The 16928-nt window shown below is 35.5% G+C and overlaps 1 protein-coding gene across 5 annotated transcripts in view; it reads right to left on the reverse strand.

Annotated features, from left to right (window-relative positions):
- The window catches only part of RAB28 (RAB28, member RAS oncogene family), a 117140-nt gene extending 102670 nt beyond the window's left edge, over positions 1 to 14470 (reverse strand). For all 5 annotated transcript variants that reach the window (XM_032272652.1, XM_032272662.1, XM_032272656.1 and 2 more), the window contains exons 1-3: positions 14182 to 14470; positions 9889 to 9985; positions 4778 to 4866 (exon numbers count right to left, since the gene is read on the reverse strand). In XM_032272652.1, the coding sequence (XP_032128543.1) occupies positions 4778 to 4866; positions 9889 to 9985; positions 14182 to 14256 (261 nt within the window). In that variant the 5' untranslated portion in view covers positions 14257 to 14470. The remainder of the gene's footprint in view (positions 1 to 4777; positions 4867 to 9888; positions 9986 to 14181) is intronic.
- Between the last annotated feature and the right edge of the window lie 2458 nt (positions 14471 to 16928).

The raw sequence follows: 16928 nt of genomic DNA on the forward strand, positions 1-16928 counted from the left end.
CCCAACTTCAATTGCAAGAAGGTACTACCATCCTCCTTTCTGTAAACTTCAACAGTTTTAGTAAATGTTATGTTAGTTTATATAGTACTTTGTTTTCATGTATTTCACTTACCACCATATCTAATAAACATGATGACTGAGTAAATCAAACAGATACCATTTTCAAGGTAATAATCAATAGAAATTTTTTTTATTTAGAGATGGGGTCTTGCTCTGTCACCCAGGCTGGAATGCAGTGACAGCTCACTGCAGCCTCAAACTCCTGGGCTCAAATAATCCTCCCATGTCAGTCTCCCTGGTAGCTAGAACTATAGGCTTGTACTACAGGGCCCAGCTGATTTTTTAAATTGTTTGTAGAGACCAGGGTCTCACTATGTTGCTCAGCTGGTCTTCTGATCCTGGACTCGAGCAATTGTGCTCCCTTGGCCCCCCAAAGCACTGGGATTACAGGAATGAGCCACTGGCCCAGCCTTAACAGAAGTTTTGAAAGAACAAACACTGATGCCAACACGTAACAGTCTTGTAAAGTATTGCATAGGTTTAGTTCTTCAATGTAACACATACTAAACATAATACACGTACTATTTAACCTTCTCCAAAATGAAAGGTTATCCCATTCCCAAAATGCAGGTTTTTTTTTTTCTCCCTGATATGCAAGACAAATAATCTATTTTAGTTTTTTAATCATATATAGAAATGAATTAAACCATACAGATTATACAATAGCCAGAACAACATATATCTTGTTTTATAAGTACAACCTGTAAGAAACACTAACGCAAAAAAAGTCAGTTATAAGTTGGCAAATATCCAAATAAAAAACTTACAATAAAAGAGAGCAGAAGGTCTTGGGGAGTCCAGTTGTGAGATGTGCTCTGTCCCTGTCAGGTAGGCACCAAATCCTTTTGTTGGTATTTAAAAGGCAGGCTCATCCGTGTAGGGTCACTGGTATACAACCGAAGTTATGTTCTACCTCACAAGTGACTACACTTCATTGAGTTTATGCTCAGTGAGTCAGTGTTTGCAAACCACTTAGATTTCAGGACAGAAAGAGCTACAAAAATGAAACATGCAGTCCTTCTCTGAGGTTTGTTATTAGCCTCTGTTAGCCACAGGTTACAGGGCACTAAACACTACGTACTGTGTGTTTGCTCCTAACCACTATGAAAAATTGCCTATAACATCTTTCTAACAACTCCTAGAAATTTTTAAGTTAATTTAAAATCTGGAAATTTAACTGGGACATATTTCAATTCTTAGAACTAGTTCTTGTCAAAATACCTCACTAATTCTTTTTTGGGTGTCAATTCAATTTGATTTTCGCCAACACTTTCAACAGACTATTGCTAACATTTAATGTTGCTGGGGGAAAGGGGGCTGAAGAGGGCAAAATAATCAGTTTTATTTGGACCCAAGTTAACTCCCAGCCTACAAATAAGCTTCTTCACACATGTTGAGAAATGCTTCAAAGAAACAGATTGACTAGTTTAATGGCACAGACATATAATTCTTTCTATATACAATACAGAAGTTAGAGAAACTAAAACAAAACCCTAAATAACACATTAAACTGATATCCTGAAAAGGCTTGTGTCAACATATCTGTGAAAGATTTCTGTCCTGTAGCATATGTACCAAAATCCAAAGTATTTACGATAGGCAATATAAAGCATCTGTAACTCCGGAAGCAATACAAATCTACTTTGAAGAATAAATATATGATATAAGGTTATTGAGCTTATTAAAATGCTAATAGAATGTTTTTGAAAGCACTGTTTTTGAAAAGTAACATTTTCTCCAATTTACAGTAGTAAGTAATAAGTCACAGCTTCTCTGGCCTGGATATAGAATTTAAAAATCATTTAACAAAATAGACCACCAGTCAATGTACTTTATGTACTTAACACAGCATTTATTCGAAATTTCTAGGAAGCAGAAAAAAGTTATTACATTATTCATCCATTTTTTTTTCTTTATAAACTGGTTCTGGCTCTTTCACCCAGGCTGGAGTAGAGTGCCGTGATCATAGCTCACTCTAGCCCCAAACTCCTGGGCTCACGTAATCCTCCCATGTGAGTCTTTCAAGTAGGTGGGACTACAGGTTGCCTGCCACCACGCCCTGTAATCAATTTTTGACAACTCATTTCATCATCTCAGAATTCCTAGTTTTATCAGACAATTTCATAGAAACATTCATTAATTTCTCAGAAATACTGTACTACATTGTTGTTTAATAAAAAGACAGTACATGCTTGTAACAGTCACAGCAATTGTAAAGTGTAAACGATATAACGCAACACCAAAAGAGAAAAAAGTCATTATGTACCTTCAAGACAGAAACCTTACATGACAAGTCCTAAGAAATATAACATTCACTTTCTCCCAAGAAATAAAGAAGCTTAAAAAATAATGAAGACATTTTACTAAGCTTACAGGCTTTCAAAAAGATGGAAATTCTTGAAATTTCTACAAATGTTCCCATTAATGTCTTCTGATTATCAGCAGCTTTAGAATAACCTAAAATATATACTGTCAAAAACTGACTTAAGGAAATGGTCACGAAATATTGTGAGTGTACTAAATGATACTGTTTATATAATTTATTTTTATTTATTTCATTTTTTAGAGATGGAGTGTCACTTGTCACCTGGACTGAAGTACAGTGCTATGATCACAGCTCACTGCAAACTCAAAATCCTGGGATCAAGTGATCCTCCCACCTGTGCCAGCCAATTAGCTGAGATTACAGGCACAAGCCACTGCACCAAGCTGATTATACACTTTAGAATGGTTAACTTTATAATACACAAATTTTTAATCAATATTTTTATATAATAGTAATAAATTTTAAATAATTTAAATAAATTAGATAATAAATTTTTAAATGATTTGAAGTAAGGTAGAATTAACAGAATCCAACACATGGGCATTATATGCCCCTAATTTTTAAGTGAAGAAAAATATATTAATTGAATTATATATTATTATTTATCCTGAAATGCATAAAGTCCCCCTGTTCTCCGCTAACTCTAGTTATACCTATAAATCATAAAAGTCTATTCCATTTGACACCAAGAGTCAAATATCATTAGAAGTTAGACCAAATCTTCATTTTTAAAAAATCCTATATGTGGCCTTGAAGGTAGATTTTATAGAACAAAGATAAAAGAGTGTTATTTTCCCATTTTATCAACCACATGAAAGAAACAAGAACTGTGGCTTCCCACATATCTTTGTCCAGCAAGTTTTCTCTACCTTAGTATCCACTTTAATCAGTTTAAAACAGAAAAAAAAAATTAAACAACAAAAAAGCCAGACACAAAGTTCTGAGATATACTTTTTAAGAGAAAAATGAACATGCATAAAATATCAAGTCATTTGACCACAGATGAAAATGTTATAAATGTGGACAGAAAAAGTTTGCAGGAGACAAAGAACAATGTATAAAAGATAAGAAAAGGATTTACGAGCCAAATCTCCCTATCAGCAATGCAAAAATCAAAACTCTAGGGCCTCTATATGTAATTGGGAACCATATTGGCCTCTATAGCCATATTCTCCTTCTCTGAGTATTTTACAAAATAAATCAGAATCTATTTTTCATCCAAAAGTAAGGCAATGGTATTTGACAAGAACCAAACTTTGTACAGCAGAGTGCTTAACATACTATAACTCTATCCTACATATTCATTTATTATGAGCAACATGGTTCTACATAACCAAGTTATATTTGTCCCACTTAAAATACCAAACTGCAATAAAGAGCTAACTAAAAATTTTGAGTATTATCTCTATGTCTCCAGATGATGTAGAAGATACACACTAATTAAAAGTAGAGGGAAAAAAGCAAAAATAATAGTACATCAAATGTTACATACAGAGCTCAGTAAGCACCATGTACTTAATATTCAGCTATATAGCATATTCTCCACTTCATCAGATGATTACTTTCAATGGCATCACTGCATTTCTAAAGTCTGTCACTTAATCAAAAGCAATCTGCCAAATATTAAAAAGAATTCTTCACTGAACGTGCTCAGAGAGAAATGATTAACTTTTTAAAGTATATTACTAGCCTGCATATTTTCTGTTTGTATAATAACTTTATTTAAAATCTTATAAATTATATTAATATAAGCTCATGGTGAATATAAGCCCATGTTGCCAAAGAATTTTTATGTAATTATTCAGGTCATTTTTCTTGCTCTACATGGATTTTCTTCTGAAAATAAAGCATTATCATAGTAAATTATTGTACATGCATCACATATACACTGTCATATTTAGTTATCTGATAGAAAATATTGACATGTCTTTTAAATCTGAAAAATTATCAGTATTTAGACCAATTCATTGCACAAAAATACAGACATACAGATTTGCCTTTTAGTCCTTGCAACTTAAATGAAGTTAAATTTTCACCCCTGTATTTTTCATTTAGGTTATTTGAAAGTAGTCACTATAACCAAAACAGCTAATAAATATCAAAATATCATTTATCATTGCATTTACTGAACTGCTAACAATAACATCTAGTAATATAAATAACATACGAAAGCTGTTAAGAGTTCTCCTGTTCCCTCACCCAAATCATTCCAAACATAATTTCGAGAGAATGCAACCAAAGGACTACACAAATATAAAATCAGTCTCTCTACACATCAGGCAAAAAATTAGAAAGAATGTTATGTGTGTGCGTGCATTTGGGTGTAGATCTGCATGTGTGCTTGTAAGGGGTATACTTTCAATAATGGAATAATCAGAATTCATATCATACCTGTGCTCCATAGATATATTTATCCAACATTTTGCCTCCTATTGTCTGCCCTCCTATATCCCAAATTTGAAGGGTAACATTCAAGTTTCCTAAAATATAAAAAATGAATATAAAAATAAGAACACCAAAAAAATTAAGTAACAATACTACAACTGACACAGTATCACAGAACACTAAGTCACAATAAGAAACTCTGAGCCCAATCTGTCTTTATTCGCAGTCTCCAATGATATTTGGAATTGTGAAAATAATGTCAAAAAAATCATGGTAGAAAATCCAGTTTTATCCTTTTATACTGTTTCCATGGAACCATATTTACAATCACCTTCAAAACAAAAGAAAATAAAGTAAGCTTTAATTTATAAACTTAAGCCTTAGAAGAATGTTTTTCTTAGAGAATAGAATAAAGCGCATGTCATGAATCAAGAAATGTACTTTGAAAATAAAAACTGAAGCTTATATTCTCAACCATCCAATCACAAATATGAAGTTTGCTGTAGGTTCTAAACTCTATGGGTTCTAAAACTCATAGACTAATAGCAAACTACAAAAATGAACACATAATTTCAGCTCAAATGAATGAATCTTTTTATAATGTGATTGACAGCTACTACACGATATGGCAAACATAGTCCAAAAATTACATTTTCAAATTTAACCTACAAAATAAACACATTTGATAGCCCTATTCAGAACAAATGTAGGCTACATACCATGTATATAAATATCACAATGCATTTAAACCTGTTCAAAGCATTTCCGTTTAAACAAACGATGCATACTTCCAAGCCTTCATAAAATAGTGTAACTAATCATCTTCCCCATACAAGCATTATTAAAGCATTCTAAAAGGCAATTTTTAAAATCCTTTATGCATTTTGTAAAATATTTAGTTGATACAAAAATTTATGAGATAAGCTATTCACTCTTCTCAATGCAACTGATGAGTACGCTACAAAAGCCAAACTCTGCTTTTTAGTTTAACATTGTAAACTATTCGCCTCATAAAATTAATGCAGTTTTCTCCAGAATATCAATTAGTACTTTCTGAATGATTTGCAAATCAAAAGAAAATAAAATAAAAGCTTAGAAACTAGAAAATGATCTCACTTCAAAAAAAAGATTATAAAGATATAAGTGTATGTGCCAACAAAAAACACTAAAATCAGAGAATGTTAGTCATACCACTTAACTATGCAACTGAAAAGAAAAAGACATTGGATTAACCAGCACAGTTTTCTAAATTTTGGTGGGTTTGTATAAATATTTCCATTATTTAAACTTAGGTTGTTCTATCTGCCACCGTGCAGAAGATTTCCATGAGGAACTTCCATTAGCATTAATGAGAGCTACGCTTTTATCATCGACATCATTCCCACAGACTCACACTTTCAACACACAGAGTAATGACCAAAATGTTCTTAAAGCCCTATGAAATCGAAAACCAAAATATCAGACTAAGATTTGTCCAAAAATTTATGCAAATCGATTTCTCAAAAATCATTTTTTTTAGATTCAAGGCTGAAATAATTCTTCTATAATGTTGTCTTAAATTAAGCAGATGAGAAAGAAGAAGTACACATCACTAAGAAGTATATAAAATAGTTTCAGAAACCCCTAGATAAACAGGCAGTAGTCTACTCATTTTACTTGCACAACTCTTTAGAGTTATTTATTTACTTCAAAAGACAGTGCTTAACAATACTAACTTTTGCAGAGTAAGATTTTAGGCAATACTTAGTAAGTACTAAAAGGTATTTAATCCTATTTTTTCAGAGCCAATAATCCTTCTTGCTTAACTTCACATTAAGAAATATAAAGCTTTTTTCTTTCCTTTAAGTTCTGGTATTCAGATCCTATCTGAATTAGGTGTTGTGAACACTCTGACTATAGTATTAGGAACATGATATTCATTACATGTTTTCAAATTCTGACTACAATCATATCAAGACCCTAAGTCATCTATCCACCCACTTGTCTCTCAACTAAGAGGTTCATATTCATGTGTTGAGAATACTTTTTAAATGCATGCCTTTCCAAATAAACCCTGTTGTTCTGTTTGCCTGGTTTTTTAAAATATAAATTCTAGTGACTCAGAAATAGAAATAGCTGTGAATTACTGATAGTCCACTAATATAGAATGCTAACAAAAAAGTACTATATTTACAGCTTCAACAAATGATATAACTTCATATATATCTAGAAATATATTTTTAACTCCACATTCGAATTTTAGGAGTATTAACACATAAAACTAAAAATAAAATGTGGAGTCTGCATTTGAGGAGCAAAATCACGAGGACATGATTCATATAAATACTCATTTTTGTCTTTGCAGGTATAAACATATGAATGCTCCTAGTACATTTTCAAGATGACATACCTATAAAGCTATATAAGAATATTCAAATAATATAATTTTGTTTAAATCAAGAATCTAATACAAATTTCTAACTAGTAAAGAACATTGAGGAAATTGTCAGAAATTTAATCCCAAACACAAAATGCTACAAAAATCCTGTTCCTCTGTAAGAAATAACATGTAACTAGGAGAAAAATAAAATAAATGAGGTGACAAAACACAGGTAAGTTGCTTTTGGTATGAATTAAAGCCACCAACAGGATTCAAGAGTGACCTTGTAAAAGTACACTTGGTGCCTTGGTTAACCTTACTTAAAGTGCTGCATAGTCAAGATGGAACTAAAAACACAAGTCTGCCCACTTCTTGTACTAAAGACTTAGAAATCTTTTTCACAGTAGAACGCTGTTTACTGGACTGTACCCACAAGCTTCCTGAAAGTATTTTGACTAAGGCTCTTAAGAAGCTCTATCAGCAGAATCTCTGACAAACAGATCCACTATTTTAAGCAGTAAAATCTGCACAGTGGTTGCATCCAGACTATACAGCATACCAGATCATGAAATATACTAAAATGGATGAGTATATGCAAAGTAATGATCTTGAAAACTTGCATGAAGAGAAGGTAAATAGATGGACAGGAGGTTTACGCCTCTAACAATCTAACTGGTCAGAGGACTTAGTAGACTACTAACAAATATTAGATTCACCTACTATGCCATAAATTCAATAAAGCCACCTATAATATTTTATTCAGCAAATGACATATTAATCATTCTACATTTGACACTAAAATGAATTTAAATTAAAGTATATAAAGGATAATTACAAAGCTTGTAATTTATTCACCTTATTTCTTAATATACCTATTAAATATATAAAAATAAAATATATAAAAAAAAACTTTTCCTATTGAAATTTCTACTGTAAGTTTGAGTTTATTAAATAGCATAAAACCAACAGCTTTAAAAAAATACAGAACTTTTTTCTGGAACTTTGCCATCAAAATAAAACTTAATTAGGAAAATTATACATTCATTAAAAGTAAACATGCCTTAATGTCATTTTTTAACCGAAGTACTGTCTAAGTCCAAAATATTATACTATAAATCTGGATTTCAAGAATATCAAATATTTTTTACAAAGTATTCAAAGTTTGTAAATTGGTAGTGCTATGCCACAGGTCAGAAATCATCACATATATCGCCTATATAAAATGTCTAAAACCAGGCTTTGTTTTTAATATTTGAGTAGGTATTTGTTTACTTAAGCTTTTCAACTAAAAAATGAGAAATATTAGAAGTATGAGACAAAAAGTTGGTAGTTTTTCAAATTAGGCATCAAAACAAAATAGCTATTAACGAAATACTATATAGAGGTTCTCTGTGTACAACTGGCATTTGTGAAAAAAAAAACTGCTGCAAAAAATAAGCTTCCAGCATCTATATTATGTGATTTGTGTATGTATTTGGCTAGTGACTGCTGTTAAGTATTCTGAATGCAGCATAGGTTATCCGTAAGAATGAGAATAATAAAATTAAAATGACATTTTCTGTTTTGGAGACATTAAAAGAAAATACAAATGAAACAAAGTACGCATATGTTTCTTCTTAAACCTCTTGCTGAACAATAAGTCACTAATAGAAAAATTGGAATTCTTTTTTCCCCCATGGGATATCTCCCAATCTATTTTCCATTGGTAGCCAAATACAAACCATCAGAAAGTATAACTGAGGATATTACTAAGGAGATAAGAAGAATACCTCCATAACCAAGAGTTTTCATTAGCTACTCTAAAACTTTCATGGGGAGTTGTCTGATAGATGGGGTGTCTGAGAGGTTAACATATTTCAATAATAATTGGAATTTATTAAACCCCTTCCCACTATATCACTCACATTTCAGTACATGAATCAGACATTACACGTGCAACCGTTTTCTCCAAATGTGCTTCCTCACAGAAGAGAGGAATGGATGGTTTATAAAGTCAATCAAGATAAACTGCTTTTAATAAAACACTTTAAACATAGAATTTAACCATTGAAATTGAAAGGACAGCATTTTAAAGCCCCAATTGTTCAGTAGCTAACTTAAAACATAAACCACTCTTTCTTTGTATTATTTCACCGTATTTCCCACAAAATGTGCTGCAACTGGCATCTAAATAGTTTCTTTGCATGGTGAAGTGAAACATCTTGAATGCTCAAACTGTATTTTTATGAGTGCCTAGGGACCCTAAATTTTAGTGGTCTATTAAATGCCAGCAATTTCATGCTGCCTTGCATAAAACAGCATTCACATATTAGAGCACAGAAGTTCCATAGCTACATTATACTTCTGTTCCAACTTTTAAACAAAAAACTAAAGCAGAGGCAAATCAAAATAATATTTTAAAAAATAATCCTTCCCAATCTTTTCACATTTTGTTAATACAGTATCTGTTGACAAATGGATAGCACTTAATTTTTTAAAAGCTTTTCAGAATTTTATAAGTAACAATTGTTTATTCTCAAAAAGTGTATAGTAGCCAAAAACAGGGAAGGAGTGAGAGAGTATATAAACTTTTTCTCACACCCATGGACAGTATGCCTATATGATAGATTGTGATGAAAGTTAACCTCCCTAAGATAAATTTACTGATTACATATATTTTCAAGTAGAAGCAGCCCCAACATCTTACACGTTTCTGCTTTATGCCACTTATTGTAAGATTTTTTATAATCTTCTACATTAAGACTTTTTAGTCTCTTACCTGGCAATGTTATCCTTCTCAAAAAGAAGTCCAGTCCTATAGTTTGTTTGTACCGTTTCCCAAAAGTTTCTTGAGCAAAACACGTAGCTAAGGAGGTCTAAAAAATGGATACACAGAATACCAAAATTAATTCATTAAAGAAATATAAACATAAGACCACTACTAAATCTCACTGAACAATCTTAACATGTATACTCCAATTAATTCGACAAGCAACTTTAAGCAGTTCTAATCAGTTACAAGGGGAGGAGAGACTTAATACCACCAGGTAAATTTCACTTGCCAGCAGCTATCAGTAGGGACAACAAACTAATGAGTTAGGCCCCTTTAAATCCCCTGCTTGTCAAGATCCTTTTCCTTACTGAAAATCAGAATTTGAGAATTATCAACAGAAAAAACTTAAAAAATAATAATAGTAATTAAATATTTGAATTATTTTAAAACATAATTAAAGATCTTATCTAACTTAGTTTTATTCAAAAACTCCGGAGTTTTCTTTTTAAAGTAGCATTTCTTATCAAAGCAAAAGAATAATTATTCTAGTAACAATCGAATAACAATAACTCAACAAGTTCTTAAACATTTTAAATGCACTACTTTTATTTATAAACTTCCTCCAAAACAAAGAGAAAGGTAACTTCACTAAGCTTTACGCTCTTCAAGACAGATTCCCTACATTAAGAGAAAATCGCTTTTTTAATTTTCAAAGTTAAAATTACATGTCAACTCTTAAAATAATGAAAACTAAGATAAAATTTCCAAGATAGCTCATTACAGTTTATTATGGCATAGGTAGCACAACAGTGCAAAAGAAAATTTGGCCAAACTTCAATTCCTTTTAGCAAGATAATCTAAAATTCCTTTTACACAGAACCATATTTTTCACACAAATGGCAATTTGGACACCGTAACTCCAAATATTTTTGTGTTTAAATACCCAGCATTTGTAATAAATTTCTAAGATAATTGGCCAAGTATTTACTGAGCACTGCCATATGAACGGTATTCTGCTAGACATCTAGAAATAAACACAGTTGTTATATTTTTGACACATGTAACAATATCAGAATTGAAAGATCAGAATTGAAAAGATAGGTATTTCCTTTTACAGATTTTTGTTTCTCATTTACACTATATTATTCTACTGAGCTTATCTAACTTAGACCACAAACCATCTTTGAAGAGGTTCAGAATTCTTGAAAAAAATAACTATCACTACTCATACTATTACAGGTATTTTAAAATATTTAATATACTGATGGTTGATATACTCAAAGGTCAAACAGAAACTGAAGGCATGAGTAACATCCACGTAATGTTGAGATAATTTTTCACTTTAATTAAAGAAAGTCAAAGTTCAGTATTTTCATATTAAGGAAATATTCAGAAAAATTCTTAGTTTCTTTTCCTGAAAAAGTGACTTCCAGATTTTGAAAGCCCTTTCTTTCATACTTTTGAGGCAAACATAAAGCTAGGATTTTCAACTGGAATCAAGTATAAGCTCTCAGAAATACAGGTTATTGGGAACATACAGAATATTAAAATAAGTTCTTACTATATCATCTCCTGATATCTTGCTATAAAAATTGAACAGAGAATCAACTGTATCAGAGGGGGACACTTTCTCTTCAATTATCTAGACTTGACACCTTCTTTCACATTCAATAATTACGCAAGTCACCGTATAAATACCCTTTTTAATTACATGTTTGAAGTGAACAACTACCTCCCATATAATAAATATTTTTATCTGAATCTTTACATTTTTTGATTTGGAAAATTTATACTAACAATTTTTTAACCATGCTACATTTACTAACACTGAAAAGACAGAAAAAGGAATATTTTGCCTCAAAAAGCTCTTAAGAGATTATATAATAAAGAAAAAAATATGAATCAGAAAAGGAAACAAATAGAAACACGTGAACTGGAGGGAGGAGCTAAATTTCTCTTGGAGAAACTGGTAAGTCGTCATCTCAACACTCTACTGCATCTGTCAGTGTGTTAAAAAAAAAATGCTCAGAGTTAGAATGAACAGGAAAAACAAATGTTAGAAAAAACATCCAAGAGTTAAATCAGGATACAAATAAGAATGAAAGAGAGGCTGAGTTCACAAAAGAAAAGGACAATAAAGGAAAAAGAAGGGGAACGTTGGTGGCTGCCAATTATTTGAGAACTGAATAGGGTATGGAGAAAAAAATTCTTGATTTAAGAATAATGAAAGTAGGTTAGGTGTCAGACATTTGTGTCAGGAAATTCCTGGCAGGAAAAGCTGTTACTGTTTTAAAATAAGTTATTTAGTCAAGGTGATGAAGATTAAGTCAGAGCATCATAAAAAATATTACCATTAACTTTTGAAGCAGAATGACAATACTAATTGAAACACATGAAAGTGAAAAAATTATGCTGTACTATACTAGAAAAAATTTTAAACAGAGACGAAAAACCATAATCATTCACACCAAGTAAGCAACAAAGGAAAAACATGTATGACAGGCTAAATAAAAACCTTAGACACAAAATTATGAACAAATTTTAACAGTAATATATGTACAATAAATACTGTTAGAAAAATGAACAAAAGTTTAAAGCATTATGATAGCATATAGGATAACTAGCAATTTTTTTGTCTTTTTACACATGTATTATGTTAGGGGTCGTCATTATCATTTTAAATGGGAAATAAGATCAGTTATGAATTGAATGCAGTAAAATTTAAGAGGCAAAACCTTAGACAGTCTTCAAAAGAAAATCTAAATGAGAAAACTATAAAAATCTAAGCAACTTTTCATTGAATAAAGGTGTTAGAAACAATGTTGATTTATAAAAATTCATTTTCATTCGAAAAGTTTACTAAGTATACAAAAATTCATATACTTCATAAAGAAAAGTTACCCCAAGTTCCTTTCTTCCCCCAACGTTTAAAGGCAATCATAGCATATTGTTTTCCTCAGCTTTAAAAATCTATAACAAAGGACCCAAGACAACAAGAAAGAAATAACAAAATACTCCAAGTTTTGCGTATGAAATTTTACATCTTTCCCAGGGGACCTCGAGGCTCAAATACCAGAACCAAAGGCAGAAATAGGTTAGCTGTGCACTGCCAACTGCCAGGGAGGATGCAAAGAGAAGTCGTCACCAGAGAAGCCAGGGTCTAAACTGCGACCAGCAGCGGGGCAATGTGAAGCCTTAAACAGGAAATATGAACCTGGGTTTCTTTATAGACTATGGTTTGGATAATGGAGAGGAGTAGAGGGGAAATAAACTTTAGCAATATTCCCAGAAAGTGTTGGCGCCTTTGACAGAAGCATGGGTAAGAAGGCATCAGGGTAGAGGCTCTTCACTTTATTTGTTGGGGGAGGGATCACAGACCCCTCTGAGATCTTATGGACCCTCTCCCCAGAGCAAACACCGGGCAGTGTTTACTCCATTTCAGGAGTTCCACAACCTTGGGGTAAGAACCGCTGCCTAGGAGATAATAAGACTGATGCTGCCTGATATTCTCACGCCAGCACTCATTCATTCGACCAGGGACCCCTTTTGTCACGCGGGCACCGCTACCCTAAGCATCCTGCCCATAACAGGAGCTCCATAAACACTTGTTGACTGACTGCTTGTACCGAGTGCTGAGCTGGAAATAGAAGTGATGAACAGGTATGATACTGAAATAGCAACCAACGTGTATTCAGTGGACACTGTGCTCTAAAAGGTTTTATGTGCATTTTCATATTTAATACGTATTTTCACATTTCTCCCTTTGCGGCGGCCCCTTTCAATATCCATCTCACAGATGAAGCGCAAAACGGTCAGCCATTTACCCTCCAATGACCCGACGACTAAGTGGCGGAGCCCCAATTCTCACCCGGGGAATGCTGATTCCAGAGCCACCCTCCTGGGAGCTTACGGTGCAGTGGAAGCATCAGAAACCGTAAAGGGAGTGGGAGGGGAGGAGCAAGTGTGACCCGGGCTACAAGTCAGAGGAGCTAAGATGCCTTGGCAGATCCCTGCCAGTCCTGAGAGGCGGGAAGGTGAAAGGCTGGCCCGAGTCTTGCAGGAGTTCGCAATCCCGGCGGGGAGTTAGGAAGTGACTTTTTTTTAAGGGGGAACTGGACAGCTCTCGACGGCCTTCACCAACCGCCCACTTCGTGTCCGGCCACAGGCCACGACCAGACGGGCCCGGGCCTAGAAGCCCGGGGACTCGGGGTAGCGAGGCGACGCTGGGCTGCGGGGAGGAGGCCGGGGGGCGCCGGGGTTCCTGCAGGCCTGAGACGGCGGGCCCGCTCGAGGACTGACCTTCCCGGAGGCGCCGTCCCCCAGCAAGACGATTTTCAGTTGCCGGTCCTGGCTCTCCTCCTCAGAGTCCGACATGGTGTTCCAGGAACCAGGCCCGCCCCCCGAGGTGGAGGGGGGTAAGGGAAGGAGGAAGGCTCCGGGGGCGGGAGACAGGAGGAAGGGAGGTAGTGGCGGCAGGACCCCCGCCCCGGTGTCTCCGCGCCAGCAGGTGGGATCCGAGGAGAATCACTCGCCAGGCGCCATCTTGCCCGCCTCCCCTCCCGCTGCGCTCGCCCCCGCCCCCCCGCGCGCGCATGTCGGGAGCGCGCCCCCGCCTCAGCGCCAACCCGCGCCGACCAGGGGCCTCCCTGGCGAGCCGAACCACTTGGGGGCCTGGACTCAGGGGAGACATTCCGGCGGGAGAGGCGAGTCGCTGCGCTGCCCTTGAGGAGGTAATTGGTTAGAAGAGGAAAAGAAATGTTCTTTCAAATTAAGGAGAGAAAACGGAAGCAGAGAAGCTTTCAGGCGTTCCATCACATTCCCTTTTCTCTTCCCTCTTGAGATGGTCCCTGAAGGGAATGGTTCAGCCTGACGGGGTGGGGCAGTGACGCCTCGGGCAGCGCGCCAGGGTTGCCTGGCAGCCGGGAGTTCGCGGACCGGCGGCGGGGCGGGGCCTGTCTCCGGGCACCCGGGATGCCCGTAGCCGGGCGGAGCGCTCCAGGGAGGACCCCTGAAAAACCGGAGCGGAGAAGAGGATCGGAGAAGGGGACAACTGCTAAGGGCCGAAGCTGCGGGGAAGCCATAGTAGCGTCCGTGGGTACAGTGGAGCTCTCGCGCTGCTTATTTCGGCCTAATTCTCGTTTCCTCATCTGAGCCCCAGGCTCCCATGGTTCGTTCCTCAGAAGCTGCTGAGCACCAACCTCCTGGCACCCCATCTTTGCCCTAGGGCAGCAGTTATCATAAAGTGTGGTCTAGGGACCACTGGGGGTCCCGACGACCTCAGAACAATTTTCATAATAATACACCTCGTCTGCCTTTCTCAGGTTCCTTCTCTCACTAGTCTACCGTTTCTGAAGGATACGCTTTGTGTACGACGTTGTCACTGGCAGCTAAGGGAGCTTGTGCTTGTTTTTAAATATTTCTCAGTTTTAATTTCAATGCAGTAATGAGAGGTGTAAACCAATAAACATAAGCTCTTTGGAGGTCACAGTCATTTTTTAACAGTATAGAGAGGCCCTGAGTACAGATAATTTGAGACCTGCTGCCCTGAATGATCTCAGTCTGTAGGTAAATGGCATAAATGAAAATTACAATATAGTGAGAGAAATTAAAAAATCATCTGTCCTGCTATGTTTGTTTCATTGTTAATCACTTTAAATTTATTATTACTTTTACTCCTTATAGGAATTACAAAGTGTAATTATCCCCATTTTGCAGATGAAAAATCTTAAGTTACAAAATGCTTATCCTAGAGGCAGTAGTCTTGGAGAGCATATGAACATTAGAACAGGAAAGCAGAACAGTGTAAAGAAATGCCCAGACCTGGAGGCAGCACTGGAATTTAATCACAGGTTTACTAGATATGTGTCCTTGAGCCTCAGTTCGTTCATCTGTAAAACGGACTACTGCCTTTGTAGGGTTGAAAATTAAATGAAATAATCGGTATAAAGCAGCATAGAGAGCACAATGCCTGGTGTGTAGTAAGCACTCAGTATTTACCAGTGTAATTATCACCTCATCGTCATCATCATTAGATGATGGTTCATGTTGGAAGCATTACTACTTTCTAGCTAATTTACCTTACACAAGTGTCTTATGTAGAGCCTCAGTCTCTTCATCTGCAGATAGGGCTGGTCCACAATTATAGGTAACCACTTAAGTATTAGTACACAATTCTTTCCCCAGTCCCCCACCACCACTGCCGCCACCAATTTTCTATTCACCAGATTTGTTCATGAGAAATAGAAGAAAGGGAATATGTACTTGTTAGTGTGAAGAATCTTCTTCCAGTGAGGACAGACTTAACCCCTTCTTGTCCATGAGGACAGTTAAAATGCAAGAAAATTGCTTTTCCACTCTTCCTTACATGGCTATGTGATCCACCCAACAAATGAGACAGAAGACAGTGTCCTTTGGAAGACATTTGTAGAAGAACCCTACCCCCATCGTTGAAAAAAAAAAAGGAAAAGAAAAAAGAAGAGACATTGGAGAGCCCTCCTCCTCCCTTCCTTTGCTGTCATTATTGGGTAAGAACAGGATTTTCAGAACTACTACACTTTCTTCAGCCTATCTTCTAGGTTTCTTGATATGGGAAATAATAAGGTACTTTGGTGATATATTCTGCTCCTTACAAACAAAAAAATTTCAACTGACATAACTACTTTGGCCAAAAACTACATAGAGCTGAACTCGTAAGCCTGATTTTCACGTGTGGTTTTATATGGAGGAAAATCTAGAAGAAAACTTCTCATTTTCCACTCACCAATCTCTGAGATGACTGATTTGATTGAGAGATGACAACATTCATTTGGATATGGGTATATCAATAGGATGGTGGTGGTATATAAAACAAAAAGTCAGTTGCTTTATTTTAGTTGCCATATTTTACACATATGGCAAGTTTCTGGGTTTAAAGTTAGAATTCGAAGACAGAGCCATTTTGGTAAAGAAAAAGAAAAAAAAACTCTCTGTGAGGAGGACTGTGTTAGCATTCAGACCTTACAGTATGATACTCTGACATGCTAAAGAAAAATAGAGCTGATCCACCA

This window comes from Sapajus apella, unplaced genomic scaffold (genome assembly GCF_009761245.1).
Source record: "Sapajus apella isolate SASKATOON/1434 unplaced genomic scaffold, GSC_monkey_1.0 scaffold5, whole genome shotgun sequence".
NCBI lineage: Eukaryota > Metazoa > Chordata > Mammalia > Primates > Cebidae > Sapajus > Sapajus apella.